Genomic DNA, 16,926 nt, shown 5'->3' on the forward strand with positions numbered 1-16,926 from the left:
CGCATCACAGATCACGAACCGTGCTGAGGGTGCTTCCCTCCTAGCGTGTTTGGGAGGCATCACGGCTGTCGGACTTCGATGTCTTCATTTCCCAGGCGGTGTGCGTGTCCGGCTTTGATCCGCTTCAGTGCTGTTCCCCTTCAGGCCCTCCAGCCCTGAGTCTCAGCAGCAGCCCTGAGAGCAGAACCCGAAGAAGACAAGAGCAGAACAGAAAGCCATGCAGCAGTCCGTGACAGCTGCTGTGCCCTGTTTTCAGGGTCAAGGGTATTAAAATGTTTTGATAGCAGTTACTAAAATAGCAGGGAGGTTTATCTCAGCCAGAATCCTTGCCCCCCATCCCCTCAAAAGTCTAGCCCTCCCAATACCTGGTTGATATACTTTATTTTTGCAGTCAGCCCAGTCTTGGTGTTCCCAATCCAGATTATTGTGGGATGTTTGCTCTGTGCTTATGGGGGTTTGAGTGTTAGAGAGTGTTTCCCGTAGGTACTATCATTAACATTTTGAATCAACCAATCCATTTTTTTTTCAATATCTTTACTCTCTTCCTTTCTTTCTTCTTCTTTTTTTTTCTTTCTTTTTTTTTTGTTTTGTTTTGTTTTGGCTGCCTCATGGCACATGGAGCTCCCAGGCCAGGGTTCAGATCCGAACCACAGTGGTGACCTATGCCACAGCTGTGGCAACACTGGGTCCTTAACCCACTGTGCTGGGCTGGGGATTGAACCTGTGTCCCAGCGCTGCAGAGATGCCACTGATCCTATGGTGACACAGCAGGAACTCCTTTTACTGTTTTTTTTTTTTCTTTGGCTTTCTTTTTTCTTCTTTGACTTTTTGCTTTGGCTGTGACATTGGCGTCAAGAGGAAGAAAAAGCTACAATAATGACCTGGAGCAGGGAGCGTAGGTTCTGTACGTGTCCTGGCCTGATGTACCTGCTTTTGTAAGTGCTGTTTTCTGAGGGTCTGTTGTTAGGTTAGGCTGTTGGTGTAAGATCCAAGTGCCAGGCTCGGTGGCAGCGTTGGGGTTTAAAGAAGAGTGCCAAGGGCGTAGGACCTCGATCCTCGGCTCCACGACAGATACGGCAGGAGAGCTATGCTCCTTTCAAGCTAAGTGACCTTGTCTCCTTTATGATTATTACTAAGAAAAATGCTGGCTGTCAGACATGATCAGCATAAATCAGAAGCAACTTCTTTAAGAGAAGCCATAAAACTCTTCCAAGGAAATTCCAAGCGCGATGGCGGGACCTGGAACTGCAGAGGAGACAAGCAGTTGTCTGTTAGTGGAGGTTGTTTTTGAGTTTGGAAATCTTTAATGCTTCGGTTATTTTCTTAGTGAAAAGGAACTGGAGATAACAGGGCAGATAACCTTGAGCTCTTTGCGGGCTTCGCAGCACGTGTAACAGTGGAAACAAGCAAACGTCACGATGGTTCACCTTTCCAGGCCCATCCCTGAAGGGCCGTGTTGGTGGAGGATGCTGGGAATTGAGCCTTTGCTGTCAGCATGGGTGCAGTGGGATGACTGAGCTCGAAATAGCAGGAGGCGTCGGGTCTTGGGCTGTGTGACCTTTAGGGAATAGCTATCCTCTCTGGACTCCAGTTTTCTCCTGTAAAACTAGAATGAGGGGGTTGGTAGAGAACCATCACAATCTCTCTGATGCTCACGTTGTAGGAGAGGATGCAAATAATATAAAGAATATTGGTGAGACTGTGGCTTCCTTTCCGTAAGATAATCGGTAGTCAAGGGGATGTGTTTTATTTTTATTTTCTTCCTTTTTTCGGCCACCCCGAGGCATATGGAGTTCCCAGGCCAGGGGATCAGATGCAAGCTGGCCAGCACCAGCTCTTTTAACCCACTGTGCCAGGCCAGGGATTGAACCTGCGTTCTGGCGCTGCAGAGACACCACTGATCTCATTGTGCCACAGGGGGAGCGCCTTATGGGATTTATTTTAAGTTGTTGAATATTGATCGGGCCTCTTCTGTGCTGTTAGAGCTTGGTGAGGAGGACGTTTCTAGCGGGGTTGGGGAGAGGCAGGCCGCGTAGAAGACAAGGCCAATGTGAGAAGTGTGTCATCTCGTTGGAGGGCAAAAGACAAAGAGCAATGAAGTAAGGCGCATTGCCAAGTGCTGAGTGATGTAAGGAGAGCTAAGTGTAGGCAGTATTTAGACAAAGAGAGTCCAGAGCAGTTGGAGAAGGGCCTTAGAGAGACATTAGGGTAGAGCCAGGCCTTGAAGGATGCTGGGACCAGGAGGAAGGAGAGCAGTGCAGGCTGAGGCCGTGATGGGAGCACATACTTGGCTTATGGACAACAGAGTGGGATGAACTCAACATAGGAGATTTTTTTTCTTTTTTTGTCTTTTTAGGGCCGCACCTGTGGCATATGGAATTTCCAGGCTAGGGGTTGAATTGGAGCTGCAGCTGCCAGCTGCACCACAGCCATGACAATGCAGAAGCCGAGCCGTGTCTGCAACCTGCACCACAGCTCATGGCGACACCAGACCCTTAACCCACTGAACGAGGCCAGGGATCAAACCTCCGTCCTCATGGATCCTAGTCTGATTCGTTTCTGCTGAGCCGTGACGGAAACTCCAAGGAGAATGAATATTTTTAATGGACACAATGACAGACAGAAAACGGAAGCCCAGATCAAGTTCTTCCCTGAACATCTGGCAACTCTAAGAATTATTGCAGTTGGCAATGGAGAGTCACTATAGAGTCTTGGCTGAGGGGGTGATGAGGTGACAGAAGCTGTGGGTTGCTTGCTACTGATGGATTGTCATCGATCCATCCACCGTTCCTTGCCAGCTCCCCTGTGAGTAGCCATTGGCCATGAAGCAGTGATGACAAGCCAGCCTAGGTGGGGAGCCAATGTCTGGAGGGCATTCACTTGCTCAGAGGATGTAAATTGGTGATGGGGCATTGATGGTAAGGTGGCATCAGCCCATCCCCGCCCGAGGCCCTGTCCTTCCTCCAGTAGCTTTTCCGTATCACTTATCATGTGGACGCTGCCTGACGCTCTGTCTTCTTCCGAGGGTTCCTGGCATTTAACCGCCCGCCTGGTGTTTACCCCCTTGGCTTCTTTCTCTCTCCTTCCTTCTCTCTCGGGCTGGCCAGGGAAATCTGAAAATCAGGTTAGCACCTTAGTCTGAATGAAGTTCATTCCCACTGCAGCAGGCCTGGGTGGGGTGTGAGCCAGCACCTAGAGAGCCTGGGAGGCAAGCCAGCCAGGGAGCGTGTCGGCTCTGAGATGCACCCTGGGCTGGCCCTGCCTGGACGTGAGCTCCGGCAAGGCCTGGTCTGCACTTGCACTTGACTCAGCCTGTTGGGTCCCCAGCCCCGGGGCTGGTGCAGGTTACCGTGACCCAGTGGATAGTTCACGGTTGGCTGGCGGACAGTGTGGTCCTGTGAGGAGCTGAGTTCTTTTCTATGTGCTTCTCATGTCTTGCCCTGGGGGTGACCCGTGTTTTAAGCCTATTCTCTGCTTTCTTGCCCACTCTAAGCACCAAATACTGTGCCTTCCCTTCTCTGGGTGCTGAGTTATCTATGGGTTGCTGGGTTCAGTTGGCAGATCTGTTGCACTAAAATCTGTGACTGGAGTTCCCGTCGTGGCGCAGTGGTTAACGAATCCGACTAGGAACCATGAGGTTGCGGGTTCGGTCCCTGCCCTTGCTCAGTGGGTTAACGATCCGGCGTTGCTGTGAGCTGTGGTGTAGGTTGCAGACGTGGCTCGGATCCCACGTTGCTGTGGCTCTGGCGTAGGCTAGTGGCTATAGCTCCGATTAGACCCCTAGCCTGGGAACCTCCATATGCCGCGGGAGCGGCCCTAGAAAAGACAAAAAAAAAAAATCTGTGACTGTTCACTCCACAGTGGTTCACTCTGTCCACCCCTGTGCTTTGTGTGTTTCTCAGGGGCAGTCTTACTTTGTTTTGATGAATTTAGGACACATTGTAATCTCTGGCTTAATGAAGGGGCTAAGGCAAGCCCCACTGTTGGCAGATGTAAGATTCCTAGAGTGTTTCTAAGAGACTCTACCTAGAAACAAATGAGATACCTTTTTTGACTCTAAGTTGGGAGAGCGATTGGCTCCCTAAGACACCGAGGAAGCCGGTTGGAGTAGAGGGTGGGCAGAGAGGGTGCGAGGCTGAGAGTCCCAGAGCGAGCAAGTGGCCGGGCACCTCCCGCCTCCTCTCCAGCTTGGGAAAATCTCCTTTCTCAGGTCAAGTTCTCCTGGCCGTCAGTGCAGCCGCATCCTCATAAATCCAGGAACACTGATATTTTCTCTCCCTGTCCCCATCTGATGTCTGTGTTTCCTTCCTTTCTTCCTTTCTCCTTTCTCTCCTTCCTTCCTTGCCTTGACGCACATGGGGGTTCCCAGGCTAGGGGTCAAATCAGAACCATAGCGGTCAGCTCACATCACAGCCACAGCAATGCCACATCCGCGCTGCGTCTGCAACCTACACCACAGCTCACGGCAATGCCGGATCCTTAAGCCACGGAGCGAGGCCAGGGATCGAACCTGCGTCCTCATGGATACTAGTCAGATTTGTTTTTGAGCCTCGAGTGGTTTTTTTGTTTGTTTGTTTGCTCGTTTGTTTGTTTGTTTGTTTAACATACCTGAATTCTGCACATCCAGACACAGTGCTGGGCTGTTCAGCAGGGGATGACAGAGAAGAAGGAATCCTGACCTGGCATCCTGGGGAGGCTGGTCTAGGACTGTGATTCCCAAACCTAAGGCTGCGTCCCACGGGGACCCATGGCACAGTCGCCCAACCCAGGCGCTTCCCCCCACTTCCCTTATGGCAGATGCTGCCCTGACCTTCCAGCAGGCTGGCAGGAGGTGGTCACTGGCGGAGGCTGGGCTCAGCAAAAAGCCGTGAGCATCTGCTTGAGTGGTGGCGATGGTGGAGCATGAGGAAAATCCAAGAACTCGCATTTCCCTGGGATTGTGGTCCATTTTCTCTCAATGAGGATGTGGCATTTTGGCTCCATCATTTCCTCTGTCCTTTTTCAGCAACACGGCAGAACCATCTCTGCCTCTGAAACTTCCTTCATGGAATTAAGCTCCACTCCCTCCCGTCTGACCAGTTCCCCGCTCCTGCGCCCTGCTTTCCCCATCACACCCCAAGTAAGGCTCCCAGTGGATCTCTGTAGGGGAGGGCTCCCCGGGGGTGGGTGCAAGATCTGGACCAAATCAGTTCACCCATGGCATTGGTTGACCAGTGACCAAATGCAGAACACTCAGAAAATACAAGATAGCCATTCACCACACGCAGGAGAAGCCCCAGGCTCTCCCCAACCCTGGCAGGGATTGATTGACACGGCAAGGAAGAGGAGAGGGCTGCAAAAAAAAAGGCGTGGAAAGAAGGCAAGGGAATTAGAGAGCCTTCAGGGTATTACTGTTAGGCTCTCATAGCCCAGAGAAAGGCCATCTCCATGCAGGCTTGTCTTCTTTTCTCCCCCAATCTAGTGATCTCCACTTTCAAGGCAAGGGAGGATGCCCTGGAGTGGTTTTTGGAGGGAGATTGAGGAAGACCCTTATTCCTGGTATTTTCTCATCTGGTCACATCCCATCGGTGGTAACCAGACTCCTAGAAGGTCCCCAGTGGTCCCTGCATCCTGGTATTCCCCCTTGTGTCATCCGCTCCCATACCACAGCGGGGGTTGTTTCTGTGTCCGATAGAATGGGGCAGAAGTAAGTGACAGTATGTCAGTTTCAAGATTCCGCTGTGAAAGACACTGTCACTGCTCTTCTGTACTCTGCGTAAATCAACTGCCATGCCATAGATATCCCTGTGGAGTGGTCCATGGGGGCGCTGAATGGAAACTCCTGCCGACAGTGAGTGAGCCTAGACGTGGATGCTCCAGCCCCAGTCAAGCCTTCAGATGACGGCAGCCCCATCTGACAGCTTGACTGCAGTCATGAGAGACCCTGCACCAGAACCACCCAGCTAAACAAGCTGCTCCCGGATCCCGGTCCTGCAGGAGTTTGTGTGGGAATCAGTGTTTTCTTTGGAGCAGGGTGGGGGGGTCATTTGTTGGACTGTGATGGATAACTCTCTGAGGTTGCAGTGATTTAAGCTTTCCTTCACAGCCAGTGGATCTCTCGAAGTTGGAGAAAAGTACATTGTTTTTCTTTCTGGACAGGTCATCAGGCCATGCCAGCGATGCTGGCCCAGCACTCGACAGGGCAGAACCCACTGCAATTAAGGGGAGGAGGAGGGATGGAGGATGGGGAAGAGAGGGCACTAACTCCTCTGAGATGCCCCAAGCGCCACGGGGTACGTGCTATAAGGACCAGCGCTTCCACTAGCAGCCCCCTGGCAAGTTCTCCCAGATCCTCCAGAAGAACCACAGGGCTGTGCATCCTTCGTGTTCTTAGGGCTGCCTAATCCTGCAAATGTGACTTTGGGTGACGTCATTATCTCTTTGTTTAAGAGCAGCATCTGCCCAGACTCTAAGAGCAGCTAGCCAAGGCTTCAGGCAGATGCCGCCTTCTTTCCTGAACTCAGGAGGGACCACAGAGCGATTCTGAGTTAAATTTTTTTAACTTTTTATTATGATTGACTTACAGTATTCTGCCAATTTCTGTTGTACAGCAATGTGACCCAGTCATAATTATTTTTCTCACATTATCCTCCATCATGTTCCATCACAAGTGATTAGATAGATAGTTCCCTGTGCTGTACAGCAGGATCTCCTTGCCCATCCGCTCCAAATGGAAGAGTTTTCATCCACTAACCCCAGACTCCCAATCCATCCCACACCCTCCCCCTGCCCCCTGGCAAACGTGAGTCTGTCCTACATACCCATGATCTTTTCTGTTTTGTCCGTAGATCATTTGTGCCATATTTTAGACTCCACATGTAAATGATATCATATGGTCTGTCTTTCTCTTTCTGACTTACTTCACTCAGTATGAGAGTCTCTAATTCTATCCATGTTGCTGCAAATGACACTCTTTTGTCCTTTTTATTGCTGAGTCGTATTCCATTGTATATATGTACCACATCTTCCTAATGCATTCATCCATCAGTGGGCATTTAGGTTGTTTCCATGTCTTGGCTTTTGTGAATAGTGCTGCAATGAACATATGGGTGCATGTGTCTTTTTCAATGAAATTTTTGTCTGGATATATGCCCGGGAGTGGGATTGCTGAGTTGTATGGTAGTTCCGTATTTACTTTTCTGAGGTATTATTTCCATACTGTTTTCCATAGTGGTTGTACCAATTTACATTCCCACCAACAGTGCAGGAGGGTTCCCTTTTCTCCGCACCCTCTCCAGCATTTGTTATTTGTTGGCTTGTTAATGATGGCCATTCTGACTGGTGTGAGGTGGTACCTCATTGTAGTTTTGATTTGCATTTCTCTAATAATTGGAGATGTTGAGCATTTTTTCATGTGCCTGCTGGCCATCTGTATGTCTTCTTTGGTGAGATGCCTATTTAGGTCTTCTGCCCATTTTTAATTGAGTTGATTGGTTTTTTGTTGTTGAGTTGTATAAGTTGTTTGTATATTTTTGGAGATTAAACCTTTGTCTGTTGAGTCATTTGGGAAAATTTTCTCCCATTCTGTGGGTTGTCATTTCGTTTGTATAATGGTTTCCTTTGCTGTTGCTGTGCAGAAGCTTTTGAGTTTAATTAGGTCCCATTGGTTTAGGTGTGTCTTTATTGTCTTTATTCTAGAAGGTGGATCAAACAAGATGTTGCCATGATTTATGTCAAAGAGCATTCTGCCCTGAGTTAAATTAGATCAAGCTCCCTTTAGCTTCGAGATAAACCTGTTGGGAGGGTGTCATGTCTCCCAGCCACCTTCTTTCCAGGAGAAAACTGGCTTCCTAGATGCCCATCACTGGCCGAAGGAGCTGCCGGAAGGGCGGGCCTCAGGGGATGCAGCTGTTGGCGGCAGCACCACCACCTACAGGCCCAGGCTTCCTTTCCTGGGGTCCAGGCCTGCCTCCCACTGAGAGAGAGGCCAGAACCAGGGCAACCACCATGCCCAAAGCAAGCGGCTAGTTCCACTTCAGACATGGACGAAAGGATTAAGCCCCGTCCTGGGAAGCCAGGTCCTCACTCATGCCACCAGTCACCAGAAAAGGTGGTGCTTGATGCAGTGGGACCCCTGGCCTGGCCAGTCTTGTAGGGATTGCTTTTTATAGTCCTCCAGAGGACACGCTCTAGGACAACTGATCCCTGTGGGATCTCTGCTGGCCTGCACCCCGCAAGCCTGGAGTTACCCAACCTCGAGATCCAAGAAGGAGCCTGGAGACAGTGACTGAGACATCAGTGGTGTATTGGACAGGGGACCTTCCACAGAGGATCATGGAGCAACACCCTGCCTGGTGTGGCAGACGGCAAGTAGGACAGTGGCCACGGTCTTTGCTACCTCGAGACAGAAGGTGCCTACCATTAATGGGGGGGGGGGACGGGAATTGCCTGGTGGCTCATCAAGGTAAGAATCTGGTGCTGTCACTGCTGCGGCTCAGGTTGCCACTGTGCCGTGAGTTCCATCCCTGGCTCCGGAACGTCTGGATGCTGTAGGCACGGCCAAAAAATAAGTAAATAAAGTGGGGGTGATTGATGTCAGCTGGGCTCCTCACTTCCCAGAGATTGATTCACCCCTGTCATTAAGAGGATTAGATAGTCGTGTGGAGGCACCAGGGACTGGTCCAGCAGGGGATTCCAGAGAGCTAGAGAACAGCCATCATAAATAGTCTAGCCACACACTCTCTCTGATTCCAGTGGGGTTTTGTTTGTTTGTTTGTTTGTTTGTTTTTGCTCTTTTAGGGCCACACCTGCAGCACATGGAGGTTCCCAGGCTAGGGGTCGAATCAGAGCTACAGCTGCTGGCCTCCGCCACAGCCACAGTAACACAGGATCCAAGCCACATCTGTGACCTACACCACAGCTCACAGCAATGCTGGATCCTTAACCCACTGAGCTAGGCCAGGGATCGAACCTGCATCCTCATGGATCCTAGTTGGGTTCGTTGACTGCTGAGCCATGAAGGGAACTCCCCTATGTGTTTTATATCTTCCCAAATAGAGGAGGAAGAAAAACAATGGAAAGAACATTCACATTCATTGAGCCAAGTCCTTGGTGTTTAATCATAACTCATTTTGGGGGGAAATTATTATCGGATATTTCTTATTTTGCTGGAGCATGTGGGCAGTGGATTTTTTTTTTTTTAACGGGAATACTGAGGCTGTCGGCAAGTTACCGAAGCTGTTTGTACCTCAGGTTCCGCTTCCATGAGAATTAAATTAGGTTCTAGTTTCACCTGTGGCAGAAAACCACAATAACAATCTAGAGACTAATTTCTCCTGTAAAAGTCTGTGTAAGGGCTGTTTAAGGCAGTGAAAATACTGTGTGAAACTATCACGGTGGACAGACATCAGGATACATTTGTCCAAACCGTGAGATGTAAACAGCAAGAGTAAAGCCTAATGTTAACTGTGGACTCGGCGTGTCCATATGGATAACAGCGTGTCCATGTAGGTTCAGCAGGTGTAACATATATTCCCCTGGAAGGGGGATGTTGATGGGCGGGGGGAGACTGTTGGGGGGGGGGTGATCCTGTCTGCACCTCCCTCTCCGTTTAGCTGCAAACCTAAACCTGCTCTAGAAAAAGTTCTTTTAAAGAAAAAAGAGAAAAAGCCTGCCTAGGCGATCATGCGAAGGTCTCCAGGTGCCAGGCGTCCAGGCGCCTTCTCTTGTTTTTCTGTCGCTTATGGGCGTCATCTCAGGGGCCAGTCAGCAGGCCCATGTTCCATCCAGGACAAAGGAGCAGGGGACAGACTTATGACCCCTTCAGGTCCCTTTCTGGCTGTTGCACGGGGCACTTCTGCTTCAACCACACTGGAGCCTCAGTCATGTGTACCGCAGAGGGTACATCTGGGTGGCCACGTGTCCTGTTCCAACTCAGGGTCTCTTGTTGAGGAAGAAGAGGGCGGGTAGTGGGGGGCTGCTAGCAGGCCCCCTCACAAAGCAGAAAGCATGTTGAGTAGAGACTGGCACATCTCAGAGCTTATTTCCAGGAAGGAAATAAACTCCTGCGACAATACTAAGAGCGGGTTTCCCTAACCCTAACATCTGGAATTCGCCCTGCACGGGTCCATGCTGAGGGCGGGGCCAGTGTGGCTCTCAGTGTCCTCCAGGTGGCCTGCCTGTGTGTTTGGGTGGGCATTCCTGTGCATGAGGTTTTGTTTTTTGGTTGTTTTGTTTTTTTTTTTCTTTTGTCCCTTTAGGGCCACACCTGCAGCACATGGAGGTTCCTAGGCTAGGGGTAGAATCAGAGCTGTAGCTGCCGGCCTACACCACAGCCACAGCAAGGCAGGATCCAAGCTGCATCCATGACATACACCACAGCTCGCGGCAATGCCGGATCCTTAACCCACCTGAGCAAGGCCAGGGATGGAACTTGCATCCTCATGTGTGCTAGTCAGATTCATTTCCGCTGAGCCATGATGGGAACTCGGTGTGCACAGTTTTTAAGGTGGAGACCGAAGGTGGCTCGACAGGTGAGGGGGGACTTCTGAGCTTGTAGAGGTGAAGGCGGGTGCCCCTGTGAGGGAGTAGGTGCTGAGGTGGGTGGTGGGAGGTTGCATCCTTTCCAACACAGCTCTGCTGCTGGCCCCGGAGAGGCCTGCTACGACCCTCTTGCATCAAAAACATATATTTAGGAGTTCCCCTTTGGCTCAGGGATAGCAAACCTGACTAGGATCCGTGAGGATGCAAGTTTGATCCCTGGCTTCGCTGGGTTAAGGATCCTTTGTGAGCTGTGGAGTAGGCTGCAGACTAGGCATTGATCTGGCACGTTGCAGTGGCTGTGGCAGAGGCCGGAGGCTGCAGCTCCAATTTGAACCCTAGCCTGAGAATTTCCATATGCCGCGGGGGCAACGCTGAAAAGGAAAAAAGAAAAAAAATATATATATATATATATTTATATTTAAAAGCTAGAAATTCCAAAAGATGAACTTTGGGCTTAAATCCCCTACCTAGGTTCCCAGAGACGGAGGCTCATCCCGGCGCTGTCCCTTGACACCCCCTCCCCCGTGAGAAAACCCGCCAACAGCGCGGGGGTCCGCTGGGTGGACGGCCCCCTGCGCAGCACCCAGAGGGGCCTCGGGGAACCTTTCGAGATTAAAGTCTACGAAATCGACGACGTAGAACGGCTGCAGCGGCGACGCGGGGGCAAGGTGAGGCCCCCCCGCCAGGCGGTGGCAGTCGCCGCCCCCCCCCCCCCCCCCGCAGCAGGTCCCACGGGGCAACCTGGGGAGAGTAGAACCAGACCCCCAGTGGCTTCCAACGCGGGTGCGAAGCAAGAGCGCCCAGCGGCAGTGGTACCCCTGCTCTTGGACGGTGCCCCAGAAGTCCAAGGCTCAAAGGCTGGGGGAGCTGGTGGTCTTCCGGGCTTTTCTGGCTCCAGCTGGTGATGCCGGCTGCCTTCTAAATCAGAGAAATGCCTGTGATAGCCTCCCCCAACCCCCAGGTCCCTCCCAAACTTCCCAGTGCCCCGCCCCTCGTGCAGACCTAGAAGCCCCTGCAGGTATTTCTTTCCAGAGGAGCTGGCCGCCGGATTTGAGCTGAAGGTCCCTTCCCCTCTCCTCTCCCCCATCTCCCCTTCATCTGTGCACTAGGAGATCATGTGCTTCAATGCAAAACTGAAAATTCTGGAGCATCGCCAGCAGAGGATCGCCGAGGTCCGAGCCAAGTACGAGTGGCTGATGAAGGAGCTGGAGACGACGAAGCAGTATTTGATGCTGGATCCCAACAAGTGGCTCAGTGAATGTAAGTCCCATCAGTGCCACTCCCGGGTTGGGTTCCCAGCTGAACAGGCCTGGCTGGCAACCCATGCTGAGAGGGACAGGGATGCTGTCTGAACCCCCTGGGGCCCCCCAGGCCCTGGCCTGGAGACAGCCTCTTTGCTGAGCACAGCCCCACTCCCCTGGGGGCAGACGGGAGGGGTAGGGGCACCAGTGGGGCAGTGAGTATTACTTTTGCAAGATTATTTCTAATATGTCTCAGTCCAAAGCACCTGAAAATGAGATTTTTTTTTTTTTCCCCTGCATGTAGCAGACAATCACCCAGACATGAAGGCTATATGACAGATCTGCTCCCAGGCCACAAAATCACATGGCATAGCTAGCCTGAAATAGACAAGAATTTATAGAGGTCTTAGTAGGGGAGAATGTGCCATCCTAGAAAAGCTTCACCAAGAACCCAGAAAACAAGCAAAACATTTTTGAGTGAAAAAAAAAAAAACCATTCACAGAGTTATTTCCATTTAATAGAAAGTCCAGGATGACAGGAGCCATCTAATAACCATTCGGAACAATTTTTCTCTCTTTGAAAGATGGATTCAATTGTCTCTTATTTATGTGTTCCTAACCGTTCCATTTGCCACAAAATAAAGCTCATATCTGGTCCCAGCTAGTTCATTGATAGGGGACCCGATGCTCCATGGCTTAGTCTCTGGAATAAAATGCATTACTTGCGCTACAGTTCTTCCCTCCAGCCCCTCCCCGTGCCTCCCTCTCTTCATGACTGTTCCTTGAATATCACATCTTCCTCTCCCCAGTGTTCCCAGGTCGATGCGGGGAGCATGACAGGCAGAGTCTGGAACTTGGGCTTAAGATATCCTGGGTGAGGAGTTCCCATTGCGGCTCAGCAGGTTAAGAACCTGACATAGTGTCCATGGATTTGAACCCTGGCCTCACTCAGCGGGTCAGGGATCCAACATTGCCACAAGCTGCGCGGGGTAGGTCACAGATGTGGCTCAGATCTGGCGTTGCTGTGGCTGTGGTGTAGGCTGGCAGCTGCAGCTCTGATTCGACCCATAACCTGGGAACGTCCATATGCCGCAGGTGTGGCCCTAAAAAGTCCAAAAAAAAAAAAAAAGGAGGGGAAATACAATGGTGACCCCCTTATAGGGCTGCTGTGAGAGTGAACGAGTTATTCTCAGTCAAGTGCCCATTACATGGCTGGCCCACGATGACAGCGCAGGATCAGGTAGTAGCTGGTATTATCGAAGAGCTGATGAAACAAGCTGTCCTCAACAGGAGACAATTCCTCAGCATCTGCTTGCACGATGCCCTGAGGTAGGCCCCCCGTTAGAAATCTGGACAGATTTGTCAAGTCCCCGCTCCCCAGGGCATTTCCATCTTAGGCTGTGATGGAGCAGAAAAGACACGCAGGAGGACATTAGCTGAAGTCAGGCCACAGCGTAACCGTGGAGCCTAATGCTGTGTCTCTCCCATCTGTATGCACCCTTTCCCTTCTTCTGTGAATCCTCAGGTGCTTCCTTCAAGTTCCCAGGGGCACCCGTTCAGCAGTTCCTCTTCCTTTGTGCTGTTTTCGTTAACATTTTTTTTTTTTTTGAGTGCTGTTTATGCCTAAGGCGGGCTTACAAATTGTCTTCATCTTACAAAGTCACATTTTTCCCAGGATGGGAGCAGCTCTAACGTCAGTACATGTGTACATGCTTCCAGGAAACAGTCGTTTCCTTCTTGCCTTTGTACATGTCAGGAATCAGTGATGTTTTTGATGCCGAGAAAGATAAAGAACAGGAGGGCCACATGAAAGGACAAACACAGATTCGTTCTTCAACATGAATTAAAACCTAGAATGACCAAAAAAAAAAAAAAAACCAAACCAAACCAAAACAATGAGGCAGTATGCTATTCCCTAGGTGTGGGTTTATAGGTAGGGTATTGGCATAGAAATAAATATATGTGCTGGGATCCAGTGGGATCTGATGCCACTTTCAAGGTGATTCATACATAACATAGCCTGATGTGGTTATGTATGGTATGTTGACTTTTGGGTTTTTGTTTTTTAAATATTAGGCTGGTATTCAGGGTCCCTGGCCCCCTTCCCCGCCTTGGTTCTTATTAACTGTGCAACGCTAAGCAGGCTACCCCACTGCTCTGGAGCTCCATTAACTAACCTATAAGAGGTCAGCCTCAACTTCAACCCCTGACAGTCCTATAGCATGTTAAAAATTCTCCAACCGCATTCACATTCCTCATCTCTTTTTGGTTCTTCTCTCCACCCAAACTCTGGTTAGGAGAGTAGGCAGACTAGCGGTTGTGGTTCTCATGTCACTTTTATGGACCCTGTGCCAGCAGAGGTTGGGCGTGGCCGACCTGGGATGGAGTGCAAGTCTCCTGCTTGGATTCCAGAGCCACCCCCACCCACCTGGCTGCTGTCCCCACCCGCCCTCCGGGTGGTGGACCTCTGCAGCAGTCCTGGAGCTGGGGCCAAGCCAGCCACCCCCCTGCCCGCGCACCACTGGACCATGTAGGGGCTGGGGACCAGGAGGGGATGGCCTCAGATAATTGCTCTGGAGGAACTGAAGAAAACAGACTTTTTACTCTGTGCAGACTTTTTACTCTGTGCAGGCCTGAACGCTGGGGATGGCACCTGGGTCCTAAATCTCCTCTTGTCTTCTGAGCAAAGAATCATAATTATTGACATCATCAGCCTATTTCCCAAACTACCAATGAGTAGCTGAAATTGTACTAGGAAGTGCCAAGAGACAGGGTCAAGTTTCTCCACCTGCTCAGAGAGGCAGCTGCATACAGCTGTATGGACTAACTGGCAAGGGTCAGACTTCCCATAGGCAGGCTAACAACATTCAGGTGAGACTCCCCCCCCCCCCGCAAGGAACGGGGTCTCCCCACCTCCGCCCGAAGATGGACTGATTTTCTAGTTAATAAAGAACAATGGTGCTGGGAGTGTCTCAGACCTGGTGATGGAGATGGTGCAGGTGCGGGAGCTTGAATGTCACTCTGTCCCTCAGCAGAGTCTCAGTAAAATGTCAGGGGTCTAATGTCATTAGAACCGAGGGGCCCGTGTCCGTTCTCCACCCGAGAGCGGAGGAGGGTCGGGCAAGAGGGCGTGGCAAGCCTTCCCGCGCAGGCGCAGGTGCAGCCGGCGGGGGCGGGGCCGGCGGATCGGCCGCGTCCCCCTCAGGCTTCTCCTTCTTTGCAGTTGACTTGGAGCAGGTTCTGGAGCTGGATTCCCTGGAGTACCTGGAAGCGCTGGAGTGCGTGACGGAGCGCCTGGAGAGCCGCGTCAACTTCTGCAAGGCGCACCTGATGATGATCACCTGCTTTGACGTCACCTCCAGGCGCCGCTGAAGGGAGCCCCGCCCGCCGGCCCCGCTCCCCATCCTCAGCCGGCCACCCTGGGCGGGCCCTTGTGCCGGCGGCGCTCGGAGACCACGGAATGAGGACGAAGGTCGGTGGCAAGTCGGGAGCGAGCGTGGAGCGGAAGGCGAGTTTTCTTTTGATTTCTGTAGGAAAGGTGCAAACACCACACACGCAGGGGAGGAGGAAACGATGGGAAGCCCCAGGGACCAGAGAGCCCCGCGAGACTGAAAACGCACTTTGAGGAACTTTAAAGAACTTGTTTGTACATAAGAACTGCTGGCAAAAGGGACCTCACTTTTCTCCTGGTTCGTGAGAAAGGGCGAGGGGGGACGCGGGATCGCCGTGGAAAAAGCTCAAACAAAACAACGTTACCCCAATGACTGATTAAGTGCCTTGCAAATCTTTATGATTATCCAAACATTTATGTTCCTACTTTCTTGTGTACAGATGGTGCTAGTCGAGATGAAAACAACAACAGAACAACAACAAAACACATTTTTGCAATGTATTTACAGCTCGTTTTCTCTTGGTGTTTTATCCTATTTCTGACTTGCTGTTTCTAAGGAAGTTGTGTTTGTAGAGCTATTTCCTAATCAGTATTGCATATGAATAAATGTTAACTGTCTGTCATGATTCTGCTGGGAAGGCCACTCAGATTGAAGCTAGAGACTTCCCGGAACAAGCCAGGATGTTTCCAAAGAAGGTTGGAACAGGAGGTGACCGCTCATCCCACCTCCTGGGAGAGGCAGGGTCAGCAGGCAGACCTGGAGGTCAGTTACAGCACAGGTGTATGTGAGCCTGAGAGAAAAGAGAGAAGAGGGTGCGTCTCTAGGGGGAAAGGAGCCTCTATGACCTGGGCCCAACTTACCCTTTGGATGGGATATTTTTTTTTTCCCCCAATAGCTTTTCCTCCAAATCCTGACGCCCACAGCCTGATTCCTTTACACACAAATCCAGGGTTTCCATGACCCTCACAACATTTTTCATGTTCATTTTTATTCCAAAGGCTCTGGATGGAAAGCTTGGACTAGTTCAACCGAACTACAGTTTGGCAACAGTTCTCTAGTTTGGCAAATTTATTGGGGCAGAGGATTTTTCCCAATTTAGATAGCTTCTTGGGCCTGCAGGTGCTCAGAGACCCCAACGGTATTTGTCGAGGACAAGGAAGGATGTGGGGTTGCATAACTCTGCCGTTGTCTAGAGTGCTGCTTAAATGCAGGAAGTTCCAGGCCTCTTGTAAACCAAAGCCTCCATCCCAAGAAAGGACCAGGCTTGACCCCTCAACTTTGGGACCTGAAGGCTGAGAACGGTTTCCTGTCATATATCACACACCCACCTGCCAGGGCACAGAGTGTCATGCATATGGATGTACCAAGCTTGACTCCAAGAACTTTGGACCTCATTCTCAAATAGAGATGTTCATCCCCGCCCCCCACCGCAGTTCCCTTAGGGATTATTATGCCTGTGTTAGTCATGGAAACCCAAGGCACAGAGTGGTCAGGGGAGTGACTCATAGCAGTTCTGGAACTTCACAGTGTCCTCCTACCTTCCAGGTCAGGGACCCCGCAGCCTGCCCATTGATGGAGGTGCCCAGGGTTTTCTAGCATACTGTTCTTTTTTGCCCTCCAATGCAGCATATCTTCATGAGCCTGTTTCAGGCAAGGGAGGCAGTCCCAGCTAACCCACTCCTTGTCCCCAGCCTGTCCCCCAGGAAAAAGAACTTTTGCGTTTTGTTGTCAGTGCTCCTCGGGACACATGTAGCCCAGCATAACTGGCGAGC

The 16,926-nt window shown here is 51.0% G+C and overlaps 1 protein-coding gene across 2 annotated transcripts in view; it reads left to right on the plus strand.

Annotated features, from left to right (window-relative positions):
- The window catches only part of KIF26B (kinesin family member 26B), a 507,916-nt gene extending 491,192 nt beyond the window's left edge, over window positions 1-16,724 (plus strand). For both annotated transcript variants that reach the window (XM_047754531.1, XM_047754532.1), the window contains 3 exons: window positions 10,993-11,189; window positions 11,631-11,781; window positions 14,986-16,724. In XM_047754531.1, the coding sequence (XP_047610487.1) occupies window positions 10,993-11,189; window positions 11,631-11,781; window positions 14,986-15,134 (497 nt within the window). In that variant the 3' untranslated portion in view covers window positions 15,135-16,724. The remainder of the gene's footprint in view (window positions 1-10,992; window positions 11,190-11,630; window positions 11,782-14,985) is intronic.
- Window positions 16,725-16,926: the final 202 nt, after the last annotated feature.

The sequence above is a fragment of the Phacochoerus africanus genome, chromosome 12, assembly GCF_016906955.1.
Source record: "Phacochoerus africanus isolate WHEZ1 chromosome 12, ROS_Pafr_v1, whole genome shotgun sequence".
Lineage (NCBI taxonomy): Eukaryota > Metazoa > Chordata > Mammalia > Artiodactyla > Suidae > Phacochoerus > Phacochoerus africanus.